The sequence below is a fragment of the Oryctolagus cuniculus genome, chromosome 9 (assembly GCF_051225735.1).
Source record: "Oryctolagus cuniculus isolate XC-2025 breed Fujian yellow rabbit chromosome 9, ASM5122573v1, whole genome shotgun sequence".
NCBI lineage: Eukaryota > Metazoa > Chordata > Mammalia > Lagomorpha > Leporidae > Oryctolagus > Oryctolagus cuniculus.
Window position 1 is genome coordinate 10,072,875 of NC_142875.1, and position 18,016 is coordinate 10,090,890.

The 18,016-nt window shown below is 37.4% G+C and overlaps 1 protein-coding gene across 4 annotated transcripts in view; it reads right to left on the reverse strand.

Annotated features, from left to right (window-relative positions):
• Nucleotides 1–18,016, reverse strand: part of TPP2 (tripeptidyl peptidase 2) — an 89,288-nt gene that overhangs the window by 34,105 nt on the left and 37,167 nt on the right. For all 4 annotated transcript variants that reach the window (XR_011378715.2, XR_011378714.2, XM_002713016.6 and 1 more), the window contains exons 11-16: nt 15,182–15,330; nt 11,837–11,952; nt 11,142–11,310; nt 10,428–10,585; nt 9,383–9,459; nt 7,313–7,419 (exon numbers count right to left, since the gene is read on the reverse strand). Coding sequence is in view for 2 of the 4 variants with exons in the window: in XM_002713016.6 (XP_002713062.1) it covers nt 7,313–7,419; nt 9,383–9,459; nt 10,428–10,585; nt 11,142–11,310; nt 11,837–11,952; nt 15,182–15,330 (776 nt within the window). In the remaining 2 variants the exon portion in view is untranslated. The remainder of the gene's footprint in view (nt 1–7,312; nt 7,420–9,382; nt 9,460–10,427; nt 10,586–11,141; nt 11,311–11,836; nt 11,953–15,181; nt 15,331–18,016) is intronic.

Below are 18,016 nucleotides of genomic sequence, written 5' to 3' on the forward strand. Positions count from 1 at the left end.
ATGACAAACAGAAACTGAAAGAAAATGTCACTACCCATCCAGCACTGCAGAAGATATTTAAGGATGTGCTGCACACATAAACACAGAAACATGGTCATCACTAGGAAAGAAGGTAAAGGAAGAAAATATCCCAGTAGAAGTACTAAGGAAATCCAAAGTAAGAAAAATAGGAATCTTTATAGAAAAATGGGAGGGCAAAGTCATTACTTATCTATAGTCACCTTGAATGTAAAAGGCCTCAATTCTCCATTTAAAAGACACATACTGGCTGAATGGATTAAAAAAAAAAAGACTTATCTATTTGCTGCTTAAAAGACTTATCTATTTGCTGCTTAAAAGAAACACATCTCACCAAAAAGATGCAGGCAGACTGAAAGTGAAAAATGGAAAAAAATATTCCATACTAACAGAAACCTAAAAAGAGCTGGTTAGCCATCCTAACATCAGACAAAATAGACTTTAACACAAAAACTGTTAAAAGAGATAAAGAAGGGTACTATGTAATGATTAAAGGATCAATTCAACAAGAAGATGTAATATTTATAAATGTATACGCACCCAACTAATTACGGGCACCTGGCTATTTAAAAGAAATGTTAAGGGATCTAAATGGAGACATAGACTCAAATACAATAGAAATGGGAGATTTCAATACCCCACTTTCAGCAATGGACAGATCCAACCAGACAGAAAGTCAGCAAGGAAATAGCAGAATGAATTGACACTATAGACCAAATGTACTTAATATATCTACAGAACTTTTCATTCTACAGTTGCAGAATATACATTCTTCTCAAAAGTGCAGGGAACTTTCTCTAGAATTGACCACATACTAGGCCATAAAGCAAGTCTCAGCAAATTCAAAAAAACTGAAATTGTACCATGCGTCTTCTCAGACTGCAATGCGACGAAGCTGGAAATCAGTAACTCAGGAATTTCCAGAACATATGTGAACACATGGAGACTGAAAAACATGCTCCTGAATGAACAGTGGGTCATAGATGAAATTAAAAGAGAAATAAAAAAATTTCTGGAAACAAATGAAAACAATAAAACATAATACAGCAAAAACAGTGTTAAGAGGAAAGTTTATAGCAACTGGTGCCTACATCAAAAAATTGGAAATGCACCAAATAAATGAGCTATCAATGCATCTTAAGGATATAGAAAAACAGCAGCAAACCAAACAAAACTAGAAGAGAAATAATTAAAATTAGAGAAGAAATTAACAAAATTGAAACAAAAAATACAAAAGCAAAACGAAGAGCTGGTTTTTTGAAAAAATAAACAAAATTGACACACCACTGGCCCAACTAACCGAAAAAAGGAGAAGATCCAAATCAATAAAATCAGAGATGAAAAAGGGAATGTAACAACAGACACCACAGAAATAAAGAGTCATCAGAAATCACTACAGAGTTAGTAATCCAACAAACTGTGAAACCTACAAGAAATGCATAGATTCCTGGACACATACAACCTACTTAAATTAAGCCATGAAGACATAGAAAACCTAACCAGACCCATTACCAAGACAGAAATTGAGTAATAAACACTCTTCCAACAAAGAAAAGCCCAGGACCAGATGGCTTCACAGTTGAATCCTATCAAACATTTAAAGAAGAACTAACTCCAATTCTTCTCAAGTTATTCAAAACAATTGAAAGGGAGGGAATCCTTGCAAATTCTTTCTATGAAGCCAGCATCACCTTAATTCCTAAACCTGAAAAAAGATGCAAGGGAGAAGGAGAATTACGGACCAATTTCCCTGATAAACATAGATGCAAAAATCTTCAACAAAATTCTAGCCAATCGTATCCAACAACACATCAGAATGATCATTCACCCAGACCAAGCAGGATTTACCCTTGTATGCAGGGATGCTTCAACATTCGCAAATCAATCAATGTGATGCATCGTATTAACAAACTGAAGAACAAAAACTATATGATTATTTCAATAGATGCAGAGAAGGCATCTGATAAAATACAACATCCTTTCATAATGAAAACCTTAAGCAAATTGGGTATAGAATGAAATTCCTCAACAAAATCAAGGCAGTTTATGACAAACCCATGGCCAGCATCCTACTGAGTGGGGAAAAGCTGGAAGAATTCACACTCAGATCTGGAACCAGACAAGGATTCCCACTCTCACTACTGCTATACAATATAATTTTGGAAGTTTTAGCCAGAGCCATTGGGCAAGAAAAAGAAATTAAAGGGATACAAATTGGGAAGGAAAAAGTTAAAATATTCCTATTTGCAGATGATATGATTCTTTATTTAGGGGATCCAAAGAACTCCACTAAGAGAATACTGGAACTCATAGAAGAGTTTGGTAAAGTAGGAGGATATAAAATCAATACATAAAAATCAATAGCCTTTGTATACACAGACAATGCCATGGATGAGAAAGAACTTCTAAGATCGATCCCATTCATAACCGCTTAAAAAAAAAAAATTCAATACCTTGGAAAAAATTTAACCAAGGATGTCAAAGACCTCTACAATGAGAATTACAAAACATTAAAAAAATAAATAAAGAAAATACAAAAAAAAAAAAAAAGGAAAAATCTCCCATGTTCATGAATTGGAAGAATCAATATCATCAAAATGTCCATTCTTTCAAAAGTAATTTACAGATTCAATGCGATAGCAATCAAAATACCAAAGACACTCTTCTCAGATCTAGAAAAAATGCTAATTCATTTGGAAACAAAGGAGACCTGAAATAGATAAAGCAATGTTATAGGACAAAAACAAAGCTGGAGGTATCACAATACTAGACTTCAAGACATACTACAAGGCAGTTATAATCAAAACAGTGTGGTACTGGTACAAAAAAGGATAGACCAATGGAACAGAATGGAAATGCCAGAAATGAATCCAAGCATCTATAATCAACTTATATTTGACCAAGGAGCTAAAACCAATCTCTGGAGCAAGGACAGTATCTTTAACAAATGGTGCTGGACCCATAGAATGGCAGATGTCCTAAACAGCACTCTGGCCTCAGAATCAGCCCTAAAGGCATGCGGATCTGGCTGAAAAGCCCATGAGAGTATTTCAGGCATGGAAAGCCAAGACACTCTGGCAAAAAAAAAAAAAAAAAAAAAAAACCTAAATGAAAGATCTCTGCGAGTGAGATCCCAGTGGAAAGAATGGGTCATCAAAGAAGGAGGTACCTTTCTCTGAAGGGAGGAGAGAACTTCCACTTTGACCATGGCCTTGTCTAAATATGATCAGAGTCAGTGAACTCAGGGGGCTTCCATAGCCTTGGCAGCTCATGACAAGAGCCTAGGGTGATTACTGAGGCCATAAACAAGAGTGTCAATTTGTAAAGTCAACAACAGGAGTCACTGTGCACTTTCTCCTCATGTAGGATCTCTGTCCTTAGTGTGCTGTACATTGAGATTTAATGCTATAACTAGTACTCAAACAGTATTTTTCACTTTATGTTTCTGTATGGGAGCAAACTGTTGAAATCTTTACTTAATGTATGCTAAACTGATCTTCTGTATATAAAGAGAATCGAAAATGAATCTTGATGTGAATGGAAGGGGAGAGGGAGTAGGAAAGGGGAGGATTGCGGGTGGGAGGGACGTTATGGGGGGGAAGCCATTGTAATCCATAAGCTGTACTTTGGAAATTTATATTCATTAAATAAAAGTTAAAAAAAAATGGTGCTGGGAAAAATGGGTTTCCACATGCAGAAGTATGAAGCAGGACTCCTACCTTACACCTTATACCTTACATCAAAATCCATTTAAAATGGATTAAAGACCTAAATCTACAATCTGATACCATCAAATTAGTAGAGAATATTGGGGAAATCCTGTAAGACACTGACACAGACAAAGAGTTCTTGGAAAAGACCCCAGAGGCAAAGGCAATCAAAGCCAAAATTAACAAATAGGATTACATCAAATTGAGAAGCTTCCATACTGCAAAAGAAACACTCAAGAAAGTGAAGAAGCATCTGACAGAATGGGAGAAATTATTTGTAAACTATAAACTGATAAAGGCTTAAAAATCAGAATATATAGATATCAGAAATTCGATGACAAAACAAACAATCCAGTGAAGAAATGGGCAACAGACGAATGAAAAAATGTTCAGGATCTCTTGCCATCAGGTAAGCGGACATTAAATCCACAAAGAGGTTTCACCTCACCATCAGGTAAGCGGACATTAAATCCACAAAGAGGTTTCACCTCACCCCAGTTAGTATGGCTTTTATACAGAAATCAACAAATAACAAATGCTGGATATGAAGTGGGGAAAAGGTACCCTAATCCACTGGTTGAGGAAATGTAAATTGGTATAACTACTATGGAAGGACAGTATGGAGATACCTCAGAAACCTGAATATAAACCTCCCATATGACTCAGCCATCCCACTCCTGGGAATTTACCCAAGGGAAATGAAATCAGCAAATAAAAGATCTGCACTCCCATGTTTAATGCAGCTCAATTCAGAATAACTAAGACATGGAATCAACCTAAATTCTCATCAACTGAAGACTGGATAAAGAGATTATGGAATATGTACACTATGGAATACTACACAGCAGTAAAAAAATGAAATCTGGTTAATTGCAACAAAATTGATGAATCTGGAAAACATAATACTTTGTGAAATAAGCTAGTCTCAAAGGGGAAAATGCCACATATTCTTTCTGATCTGTGATAACTAATAGAGCACCAAAAGGAAATCTGTAGAAGTGAAACTGACACTGAGAAGCAAGGACTTGAATATAATCCTTGTCTTTACTTTCAAGGAACAGGCTTTTTTTTATTCTTCATACTACTTGTTGACCTCTTAACACAGAGTTAATCATATGTATATAAAATCAATTGAAAATAAATCCCAGTAAAAAATAAGAGTGGGAGGCCGGCGCCACGGCTCACTAGGTTAATCCTCCACCTAGTGGTGCCGGCACACCGGGTTCTAGTCCCGGTCAGGGCGCCGGATTCTGTCCCGGTTGCCCCTCTTCCAGGCCAGCTCTCTGCTATGGCCCGGGAGTGCAGTGGAGGATGGCCCAAGTGCTTGGGCCCTGCACCCCATGGGAGACCAGGAGAAGCACCTGGATCCTGCCATCGGATCAGCGCGGTGCGCCGGCCGCAGCGTGCCAGCCGCGGCAGCCATTGGAGGGTGAACCAACGGCAAAAGGAAGACCTTTCTCTCTGTGTCTCTCTCTCTCACTGTCCACTCTGTCAAAAAAAAAAAAAAAAAAAAAAAAAAGAGTGGGAATAAGAGAGGGAGGAGGAAGGAGGAAGTTTGTAACTGTAAAGCTGTATAGTTCTGCATACACTCCTATGGACTTAGTTCTAAGGGTACAGTTTAAAAACTTGCCATGGCACCACAAATCCCATTAAGGTACGTGGTAAAAATGGCATGTTAAGTGTTAAAGTGATCATACAGATAGGATTAAGTGTTAAAAGGATCATATAAATAAGATCAAGTGTCTGGTAACAATAATAGAATTAAAAAGGAGAGAATGTTCCAACATGGGAAGCAGTCCAAATAGCAGACTCATGGAATGAAAATTGCTTTAAATAACTTTAAATCAGCCCTTAAGGCATTCTGGTCTGGCTGAAAAGCCCATGAGAGCATTTTAGGCAAGGAAAGCCAAGACACTGTGGCAAAACAATGTCCTACATGAAGGGTCTCTGTGAGAGAGATCCCAGTGGAAAGAAGTGACCATCACAGAAGGATGTACTTTTCTCTGAAGGAGGAGAGAACTTCCACTTCGCTTATGGCTTTGTCTAAATACTGATGGAGATTGTGGATTTAATAGGCTTCCATAACCTTAGCAGCTCATTTCAAGAGCCACAGGTGATCATAGATGTCTTACATAAATAACAGTATTAATAATTAACAACAGGAATCACTGTGCACTTACTTCCCATGCAGGACCTCTGTTCTCAATGAGTTGTATTATGAGAATTAACTGTAAAACTTGTTCTCAAATGGTTTTATGTGTGTGTATGCAAATTGTTGAAATCTTTACTTAGTACAGATTTGGTCTCTTGCCTATAAAGTTAATTGAAAATGAATCTTAATGGAGAATGGGACTGGGATTGGGAGAGGGAGGAGGAGGTAGGGGGGAAGTAGGGGTGGGAGGGCAGGTAGAAAGAATCACTATATTCCTCAAGTTGTACTTATGGAATTTGTGGGAACAATCACTATTTTCCCTAAAGTTGTACTTATGAAATTTGTTCTTAAATAAAAGGTTTCTTTGGGAAAAACAAAAAAAGAAATCTGTTTTTACAACATTATAATCCTACGTCAAACGTAAGCCATAATTAGTAATGGTATCAAATTGGTTATGATTCCAAAAGGATGAAATACTCTTTAAGGTGTCCAGCAGAAGGCCAATCCAAGAAGTACTCTGTAATGTTGGCTGTTAATTTAAATTGGGTGAATTCTTGCCAGCCTACATTCACTTCTTTTCATCAACGTAAATTAGATATGATAGTTTACATTCCTCCCCTCCATGTACTGGCTTCTGAACTGTACAACTGTTTAAGACATATAACCTGTGAAGGAAAATATACTACACTCATAAGCCCTGCATGAAACCATGATATAATTACTCTCATAATACTGTAACACATAACTCAGTAGAATTGTTTTAGGCAATCAATTACTCTCAAAATTTCAAAGACACTAAAGGGAAATTTTTTACACTTTCAATTTACATAGATTGAAACTATTTCTAGGCCGGCGCCGCAGCTCAATAGGGTAATCCTCCGCTTGCGGCGCCAGCACACCGGGTTCTAGTCCCGGTCGGGGCGCCGGATTCTGTCCCAGTTGCCCCTCTTCCAGGCCAGCTCTCTGCTATGGCCCGGGAGTGCAGAGGAGGATGGCCCAAGTCCTTGGGCCCTGCACCCACATGGGAGACCAGGAGAAGCACCTGGCTCCTGGCTTCGGATCAGCGCAGTATGCCGGCCACAGCAGCCATTGGAGGGTGAACCAATGGAAAAGGAAGACCTTTCTCTCTGTCTGTCTCTCTCACTGTCTACTCTGCCTGTCAAAAAAACAAAAAAACAACAAAAAAAAACCTATTTCTAAAATCATAAAAAATCAACATCTTGAGGTTTAAGCAACTGCTACATGTTTAAACTGAGTAGTGAGTGAGTCAATACAAATAGGTAGATCTTAAAAATAAAGTTTGAACCTAATAGCAAATCTAGGGTGCCAAATACAGGAGAAAAAAAAGTATATACATATACTTTACAGAGTCATAACTAGAGAAACAAATGCAAATAAAGCAAGTGTCAAGACAGACTTTACTTGTACTTACCAGCCCATGTTGCACCTTCAGGAACCTCAATAAAATGCCTTCGAATTTGACCAGGTTTAAAATGCACATCTGTAAAGGCTACATCATAATGTGATGATTCATTTACTCTGAAAATAAAATTATTAATTGTGACATTTTCATAAAAACATTTTTATATTTGTACTAAGCCCCCTGGTACTCTTTGCTGAACAAATGTAAAAGAACAGCTCATCAGAAATAAACACAGAGATTTATAAGCTAGTTACAAAGCAGTGTATGCATTATATGTCATTTTTGCAATATGTTAATAGAGATAATCTCTGGATAGTGAAGTATAGATGATTCTTCCTACTTATCCATTTTCTAATCTATAAATTATGCATATACTACTTAAAAAAACTGTGTGCAAGTTCCTGTTCTTTCCTGTGCTCTAAGTCTTTTTGTTAAAGGAATTCAACATTTACAAATTTTGTTAATTACTAGATTCTGGACTACTACACAGTGATTCCTTGATAGTAAAATGAAAAATGATGTTATGGGACACTGACACTGTCTTATACATAGTTATAAGATTGGTTTTTAAGTAAGTCCTCTTGTGGGCTTCAAACTCGAATGTTATTAAACAATAAAGAAGAAAGATAAAGTACTATCAACATAATTTTATAAGAAATAAATACAAAGGTCAATTGTAAAACTATTTGCTTTGGAAGCACCAAGTATATTCTAGAAAGAAATTATTTTTACCATGACAAATACTGGATCATTGTCTATTAAATATACGGCACTGTTCTTAGGAGCTAGAAATATAACAAAGAATAATACATGATCCTTTACCTTATACAATCTAGTAGGGAGGAAAAAGCAGCATGACACATTTAATTTAATATGAGGGTACTCATAATGTTCATTGAAAAAAATTAAAAGATGTTTATTTTGTTGTAAAAATCTTGAAATCCAGGCATAGTTTTTTGCAATACACATTTCCATGGACTTTTTGAAGATCACACCTGTGCTTTGAGTAGCAAGAAATATCAGGGGAAAACAGAATACTTGGTTCACTCAAAGGGAGCACAGGCAAGCGTCCTGAAGGCGAGGGCATCAGCTGACTCCTTAAGGTCTTATCCGATCACCTTGTCTAGATTCCTATTGGACTTCAGGAGAATAAATGGCTAGGTATCTACTGCTATGCAATTTTTCCATGTGCATTAAACTTTTTAAATGCAATATCCTCAAATTCACTCCATTTTTCTCAGGGGCTGAGATCTGTTACTTAGTATTTACCCCAGTAACTTAATAGAAACTGTGAATTTAGAACTTTCACAGACTCTCTTAATCCAAATCTTCCCCTTCATCTACTGAACAATTTATTTTGTCTTGCACATACTATATAGTCGGACTCATAAGAGTAGGTGTTAAGATATAGCCCTTGTGCCTTCAAGGAATGCAGAAATTAAATAAGAAATTACACCATACTGGAACAAGTCTTTCCAGGGGCATGTAAAAAGTGCCATGAAGCAAAAAGAAGAGACTCCTTCACTTGGACCAGCAAAGGACCCAACTGCACAAATCCTTAGAAAATTTGGTGTCAGAATTAATGAGTTGGTTACAATCTGTGACAGGGCATACACAATGTCAAGAAGCATTGGCTGGGGCTACAGTTGTATGGGATCATTTTTGTTTTAAGGAACTTGGTCTTTTGTGGTACCACTATGTATTTTTAGTCAGGAAGTATTACGGTTCCAGGGTGAACTAAATGGAAAATGAAGAGTCTGGATACACAGGTGACTAGAAAGTACAAGAACCAGAAGGAGACAGTAATCCCAGACACAAGAGGAATGAAAAAGGATGGTGGAGAATGAAGAAATAGTGTCAAACTTTCAGAGGGATTGGGTAAGATGAAGGCACACAGAAGGGATCAGAAATCCTGGTGGGAGCAACAGGGCAGATACTAGGTACCATCAGTTATCTGCAGTTAGAACAGCCAGTCATTACCTGGTTCTGGCCTAATAATCCTGGAATGTGTACACTACTTCATAAACAGACACTGAAAATAAAGATGTAGCAGTAAGCTGTGAATAACCTATCACTTACTTTGCTGCTATAACTGCGGTGATTGGAACTCTGAAAAGAGGACCTGCATTTGGGGATGCTATATCATAGCCACATACCTCGAAAAAAAGAACAATAAGTTTCAATTTTCATAAAGCAAACTTTCACAAAAGCAGAAAATAAGGTATAACCTAGTCACAGAATACATTAATCTAAATTTAAAGCTGAAATTTCCTCAACACAAATTGTTATCAGTTTCCTGACTCTAAGTCACATCAGTAATAACAAAAAGCTCAAATACATGTTTAACAATCCCTAATTCAGATTAACGAGGAAATGGGACAGTAAATACAAAATAAATGCATTTTAATTACTCTCAACCGTAAATCAGTTTAAACTAGTATCAGAGGTACACCATTATGCTGTTCTATGCTTAGATGCTTTCTTCATCTGAGCATTAAATGTTTATTGTAACCTATGTTTAACAGAATTAAACAAAAGCCAAATCAGAGGGAAAGGTATTTCAAAAGGCTTTGCTGCTATGCTTCTTTCTGTTCCCATTTTCACATAAGCACACATATTCTGTTTTTTATATTTACAATAAATAATTTTTATTTATTTGATAAAGGAGCGAGAAAAAACACAAGAACCTTCCAGTCCACTCGTTCATTCTCCAAATGCCCTCAAGGACAGGGTTGGGCCAGGCCCAATCTGGGAGCCGTCAACTCAATCCAGGTCTCCCACAGGGGTGGCAGGAACACCCAATAACTTGAGCCATCACTGCTGTCTCTCAGCATATTCATTAGCAGGAAGCTGGAATTAGGAGACGAGCCTAGGCACTCTGACATGGGATATTGTCTCAACTGCTCTGTCAAACATCTCCCCCTGCAAGATATCCTTAAAATATGTTCCTGACCAAATGGATACGGATTTAATGAAAGAGCTGTAAAATCTATCAAGTGTAAAGGTAATGTTGTTTCTGAACAAGAAAAAGCAATACACTGCAAATACACTTGGGATCCTTTACTTTTAACTTTAAAACATTTTAAAAAGAGTAAAGAAAGGAAAAATGAAGATATGTCAATACCTCTGTGTAATGTAATCCTTCTCTTAAGCCCCTGGGATCCACACGTATGTTTATGTGTCTACATTGATTCATGAGTTCCAAATGGCTGGGACACTGAACCCAAGATGAATTTGAAGTTAAAGCTAAATGGAGCTGAAGGGATATTTTTTCAGAATTTTCTGGCATTAAAAAGACCAAAAATTAAAAATTAGTTTTTATTTCTCCAATTTTCTTCCATTTTAAAAAGTGCTATCTTCTGTCTAGGAAATCTGGCAACTTTGGTTGTAAAATACCCTTGACATGAACATCCATCTAAAACAAAGCTTTGTTAGTCAGAATCTTCCTTACATTTTAGAATATTTGTGATCCATTCATAATCTCATCAAACACTGCTATGATCTTAAAATAAGAAACTTTAATGGGTATTTTTAATTGAGCTGCAGTCTGCCCTTATGCTTCTACTTCACCCTCTCCAACTGAAAGCTCTCTTTTACCCAGGTAGTAAAAGTGGGAAACAAAAGAAATCTGGTGTCTTATCAGTAATCGATTATTGCTTTCATCAGTAACCAAGAGGCTAGCCCAACTGCCATTGTAGTGGGATCCCTATTTGCTCTGGCAATTCCCCTTAAGTCTCTAAGAAGCTGTCATGTTTTCACTTCAGAATATCAGCCCAATCAGCATTTTTCTCTTAAACACCATTCATTCAAACTACAAATGTGAATACCTATTGCTTACCTGTATTCTCTGGAAACACAGGTTCAATGCCAACGCCATGATCTGAAGGTGCAGCCACCTGGACAGGATCTCGGAGGTAGATGCCACGGTTATTTCCAACAGTAACAGTGAAACCTAATTTATTAGCAAATGATGTGTTCTGAATGAGGTAGTCATAGGCTTTATCAACCTAATTAAAGGAATATAAAAGATGTAAATAGGTATAAATGTTTGAAGCAAGAAAATATTCTGTTGCAAATTACCAACCAATTGGGTTTTAGGTGTAGCAAAGTAGAAGTAAAAACTTATATTTCCCTCGTATTTTAAACTACCCAATACTTTAAGGACAACTGTATAGTTTTAGACAAAATGCCAGTCAAGTGCCATTGGATGCGTCTTCCCTTGTACATGATATTTTCAAGTGACCTAATTCAGGAACTGAAGCACCTGCCATTACAAATGACAAGCTTTTGGCTCTACTTTTCTGCTTTGATTTTTCAACTTTCATATGTCCTCCATATCCATTACATTTCTCTAGCTTGGTGCACCAAATTTGTCTTAACCATAAAATTTTTGTGTCCTTTTTGCTTACAGTTCTATAGCCACATAATCTAGAATTATCTAGATAATCTAGAAAATCACTGTTGTAGCCACTACTAGCTGAGATATTATTTTAATGGTGCTTTACAATCTGTTACTTATACAGGTAACAATACCTGAATAATACCATGTCCTTGGGCAAATACTTCTATGTTGTCAGCCTTCACTGCAGTGTTTTCTAGAGCTCTTCTAACCGAATGAACTGTGTAGTCAACATTATTAGCTTTCAGACCTAAAATTTAAAAATGGAAATAAGAAGTTATTAGAGAGCTCACTTTTTCATACTCCCTCTGCCCATACCCAGTACACTGGAATATATATATATATACTGGAATAAATTCCAGTATGATAAAATATATAGGGATACAGAAAAATTCTGATTATTTTTCAAGATTTATTTATTTGAAAGGCGGAGTTATGGAGAGAGAGAGGGAGATACAGAGAGGGAGGTCTTGCATCTGCTAGCTCACTCCCCAAATGGCTGTAATGGCCAGGACTGGGCCAGGCTGAAGCCAGGAGCCAGGATCATCATCTGGGTCTCCCATGTGGGTATAGAGGACCAATCACTTGGGCCATTCCATTGCTTTCCCAGGCGGATTAGCAGGGAGCTGGATCAGAAGTGGAGCAGCTATGATTTGAACTGGTGTCCATTTGGGATTCTGGTACTGCTTCATCTGCTACACCACAGCACTGGCCTCAGCCTCTCTGATTTTAATGACTTAGGCTTTAACACTTAGATTTATTTACTTATTTTAGTCAGAGTTAGATAGAAGAAGGGACACAGAAACAAAAATCTTCCATCTGCTGGCTTACTCCCCAGATGGCTGCAAAGACGGGGGCTGGGCCAGGTTGAAGCCAGAGCCAGGAACTCTGGGTGGGTGGCAGGGCCCAGTGACTTGGGTTATCATCTTCTGATGCTTTCCCAGGCATATCAGTAGGGAGCTGGATTGAAGTGCAGCAGTCGGTACTTGAACTGGTTTCTCATTTGGGATGCAAGCACTGCAGGAGGTGGCTTATCCTGCTGTACCACAGCACAGGCCCCTTAATATTTTTATTTAACTTAACTAAACAATCTGACTCAAACTGCCTGCATCACACACAGACTTCATTCAATAAAAATTCCCTTGTGTCCATGCAGTGACATTAATGCAGTCTATGAACAGGTAACATAAATATGTGAAGAAAATTCCTAAAGGCATTTGAATGACATTTTCTTTAAAACACCGCTGATCAAACAATACAGTTATTGGCAGTGGTTTTCAAAGTGGTTGGATGTTCTAACACCAGGGAAACTTCAATGAGAAAAAAAAAAAAAAACAACCATTAAGTCTAATGACAGACATACTGAATAAGAATCTCTGAAACCTGGATTGCAGGGTTTACTTTATGAAAAGCTTCCCAGGATTCTACAATACAGTCCCAGAACAGGGAACTATTTTTCCATGGGATGAATATGGAATCCAACAATTTGTCAGCTTTGTATTACAGACTGTTGTTAGAGATAAAACAGTAGCACTATAAATCATCACTCTTATCCTTTACAGAGCTGATCAAACATGCAAACACTTATATTGTAAGAAAGAAACATGGAAACACAATGCTGCCCTAAGAGCAAATCAAGTAAGTGACCAACTTTTTTTTTTCTTTAGAAAGTTTTTATTTAATGAATACAAATTTCATATGTACAGCTTTTAGGAATATAGTGGTTCCCTCCATTCTCGCTCTCCCAACCTCACTCCCATCCTACCTCTTACTTCCCCTCCCATTCCATTCTTCACTAAGATTTGTTTTTATTGACTTTATACACAGAAGACCAACTCTATACTAAGTAGAGATTTCAACAGTTTGCACCCACAAAGACACACAAAGTATAAAGTACAGTTTGAAGACAAGTTTTACCACTAATTCTCATGGTACACCTCATTAAGGACAGAGGTCCAACATGAGGAGTGACCAACTTTTTAACAAGAAGCCAAACAGGTAACCCTCCATCAGAACATCTGATAGAATTCTGGGTCCTTTTTTTTTTTTTTTTAATTTTATTTATTTATTTGAAAGGCAGAATTACAGAGAGAGAGAGAGAGAGAGAGAGAGAGAGATCTTCCATCTGCTGATTCACTCCTCAAATGGCCACAATGGCCAGAGCTGGGCTGGTCTGAAGCCAGGAACCAGAAGGTTCTTCTGGGTCTCCCATGTGGGAAAAGGGCCCAAGCACTTGGGCCATATTCCGCTGATTTCCCAGGAGCATTAGCAGGAAGCTGGATTGGAACTGGTGCCCATATGGGATGCCAGTGGCGCAGGCAGCAGCTTTACCTGCTAGGTCACAGTGCCGACCCCAGCTGGGTCTTATAGACTGCTTATTTGTCTGCAAGGTCAATAAATGGTAGAAAGGATTTCTGGGCAGAGAGGCACAAGAGGCCTTGAAATATGTGGTGAGGCTGACCAAGACTGGCAATGAGGTTAGACAGTCATGGCAGAATCCATCCTAAGAGCTTTTACTCAAATGATGTGGCACCAATAGTGGTTTTTAAGTAAGTGCCTTATTTTGGTAGCTCTCTGGCACCAGTGTAGATGGAGCACATGGGGAAGATGCAATGTGCAAGCGGACAGCTACAACTGTCAGGGAAGGGGTATGTGGAAGAGCAAAGAGAGACAAGATTTGAACCAAGTGACACCTCTGAGGCAGGAGCTTCACAGCCGCGTGGCTACCCTAACCCTGCATTTTAGTCAACCTGATGTCACCTTATTTAATACCACTTGACACTCTAGAAATTTCCACCTCACTTTCTACTTATTTTGCTTCTCAACATCTTATAACACGTAATATAAACAACTTATTTTGTTCCAAGTCTATCTCTCCTAACAATAATGAAAACTATTCTGTTCACTAATTTAGATAAAATACTGCTTGATAGTAATTAACAGGTGAAAGTCAATAAATTTACAAGCCTATTTTCTGAATGAATAAATATACATTCAAATTACTATAGAGGCAGGGATTGTAGATTGATTAATGGGTTAAGCCACTGTTTGGGGCTTGCATTCTATATCATTGCCTAGTTCAAGTCTCCGTTACTCTACTTTCAATCCAGCTTCCTGCTAATGTGTGTCCTGTGAGGCAGCAGATGAAGGCTCAAGTACTTGAGTCCCTACCACCCACATGGGAGACCCAGATGGAGCTTTTGGCTCCTGGCTTCAGCCTGGTCCAACTCTGCTGTTGTGGGCATCTGGGGAGTCAAACAGTGGATGGAAGAACTTTCTTTGTCTCTGTGTCACTCTGCCTTTCAAATAAATAAAAAGTAAACACTAAAAATTAAAACTGTCACATACATTACTCTCTTCCTTAAGCTTTAATTTGTCCTCAGGATATTAGTAATTCTGTGACATGTTCTTGCCATGAGATCTTCAAAAAACAAAAATATTCATCTGAGTAAGATAAGAGCAATAGGCAATGTCCTTACCTGAGAGTATCAGGGCAATGCCTCCACATGCATTGGGGGAAGACATGGATGTCCCATTCATCAGCTGAGTCCCCCTCAGTGTCCAGTTAGGAACAGAAGCGATGGCTCCTCCTGGTGCACTAATACTCACGCCGAGGGCCCCGTCAGCACTAAATACAAAGCCATTGAAGTTTGTTTATGATTGTAAAAGTTGAATATACATGAGCAATCTCAGAAAGATCACCAGTCAAATTAACAATAGGACAATACCATACACAATTTATAGTCATTACAAATAATTACAGAGATATTATTGTTGGGAGTTAATGGGGAAAAAATACCCAGTGCAGCCAGTTCTCACCACACACATATTTATTTATAAGTGGCAGAAATCTCTGTGTGTATGTGTGTTAACAGGCCAAGGTATAAGAATATTGAGAGAAATAAATCAAAGTGCTCAGATTCCTTGAAGAACACTCTATATGTAGTAAGTAGCTGCACAACAGAAACATGATGCAGGCTACACATGTGATTATATTTTCTATCACATTTAGAAAATCTAAAGCTAACAAAAGGCTGGTGACATTAACTTGAATATTATACTTTAGTTAACTGGACATGTAAAAATATGATCAAAAATGAATTACATTCTTTCTTATACTAAGTCTTCAAAATCTGGTGTACTTTTACATTTACAGCACACTTCAATTCAGATTATCACCGCATGATTGATGCTGTCACACAGAACAGCTTAAGTCTAGTAGGATGCTTGTTGAGGGCTTCGGCTTCATTTAATGAGCTGAGGCCCTGAAAGATCATGGTAACAGTGCCATCGACACAAGCTCTGTCTTCTGTCCCACATAAAAGTATAACATAACTGTCCACTACTCCCTGCTTCTGGAAGAGCAGACATAAACTCCCCAGAAACTACCGCATTCCCTACCTCTATCATTCTCCCCCCAGTCAAGTGAACTGCTTTTATTCCTCCAGAGAATGACTAAAAGGACAGTCATCAAAAGGTCTACTAACGTATACAATGATCACTGAGTATTTTATAAGTGAAAAAATTAACTAGAAAGAGCCATGAATTCTTAACTGACTACTTGCTATTACACTTCATTAATTTTCTACTGTTAGAGTAGCTAAATAATATATCAATTCTAGGTGTTTAGAATAGTATCCTATAAATGAGGTTTAAGAAATGCTTTCCATCCAAATGGCCAACAGACACATGAAAAATGTACAGGATCACTAGCCATCAGAGAAATGCAAATCAAAACCATAATGAGGTTTCACCTCAGGCCAGTTAGAGTGGCCCTCATACAGAAATCAACAAACAACAAATGCTGGAGAGGATGTGGTGGGAATGTAAACTGGTAAAGCCACTATGGAAAATAGTATGGAGATACCTCAAAAATCTGAACATAGACCTACCATATGACCCAGCCATCCTACTCCTGGGAACTTACCCAAGGGAAATGAAATCAGTAAACAAAAGAGCTAGTGATATTTTTCTTCTAAATTCTAACATAATAAAAACTTAAAACTTGCCTATGTAGACATTATTTGGTAATCTGTTTTTAAAAAGAAACACCAGAAAGTCAAGTAAACAGAAGTATAAATCTGACAGTCAGAGGTGGTATTTTTCAGAATACCACAAAATATATTCTATTTGGTGAATATTACTCAATTTTTGGATTTTATATGCTAATAATTAAATATTTGCAATAACATTTTATTGCACAGAAAAACAAATTCTCTCACTTTTTGAATAACAGGTTTGTGAACCAGCATCTGCCTTAATCTAAGCTTCCCCTATAATTCATGAATGCCTTGGTATTTAAAAGAAAATGATTCCTTGAATATACTATGGAAAATAAGATTGAGAAAGACTGGTCTAGACATTCTCTATTACTTTGCTTTTTTATGGATTATACGGCAAAACTTAAAATTTAAAAATCATTCTGGAAGATAATTAAAAAAAGTTAATAAAACTTTTAACAACTGGACAGAAAAGAACACACAAGCACTCCAGTTGAGTGGTATTACGGGACTGATGAGTGGAGTCTATGGTTTTGGTACAGGACAAATCCTTCTGATTCATGTGGAGATCTACAACCTGGTTGTTTTCACTGTTGGAGAGTTTCTAATAAATTACTGAAGCAAGTTTATTTTTTAAAGAAAGATTACCTAAAGAAGTCTAGGAAGATATATACTTATAACTCAGAATTTAACATCAGATTTGACCTGATCCCAACCAATTTTTATAATCCTATCTCTCATCATTACCTGGTTATCTACTTTATACTTCAAGGACACAAGACTAATTATTTCCCCAAAAACGATACAGTAAGACCTGCTTATCTTCGAGCTCATGCTCTCCTTGCCATATAGTGTTCCCTTTTCTATCTTCAACAACCTATTCATGATTCAAGGCCAAGTACTCCAATAGTGTTTCCTCCATGAAAAGTTCAAGTGATTGCTCTCACCTCGCTAACTTCCATCATCCTACAATGGTATTTTGAATTCAAATCATAAACTGTTCATTTTGTCCTTGTACACTACAGGCAATAAGGCATTTACTAAAGTGAATTCAAAGTCTATTCCTTTTCTAAATTAACTCCAAACAGGTAAAGGGATAAAATAGGACTTACTTTCTAGAAGTCCCTTGTACCCACTGATGCCATATGAAGGATTACACAAATTAGGACTTAATATAACTTCTGAGAAAGATACTCAGTTTCTGGAATCAGACAAATACACTTCACAGAGGGGCTTAGGGAACCAAACAGATGAATTTCATTTGTCTGTCAGAACTTGCTTGCTTAAGGATCTCATACAAATTGTTCAAATGAC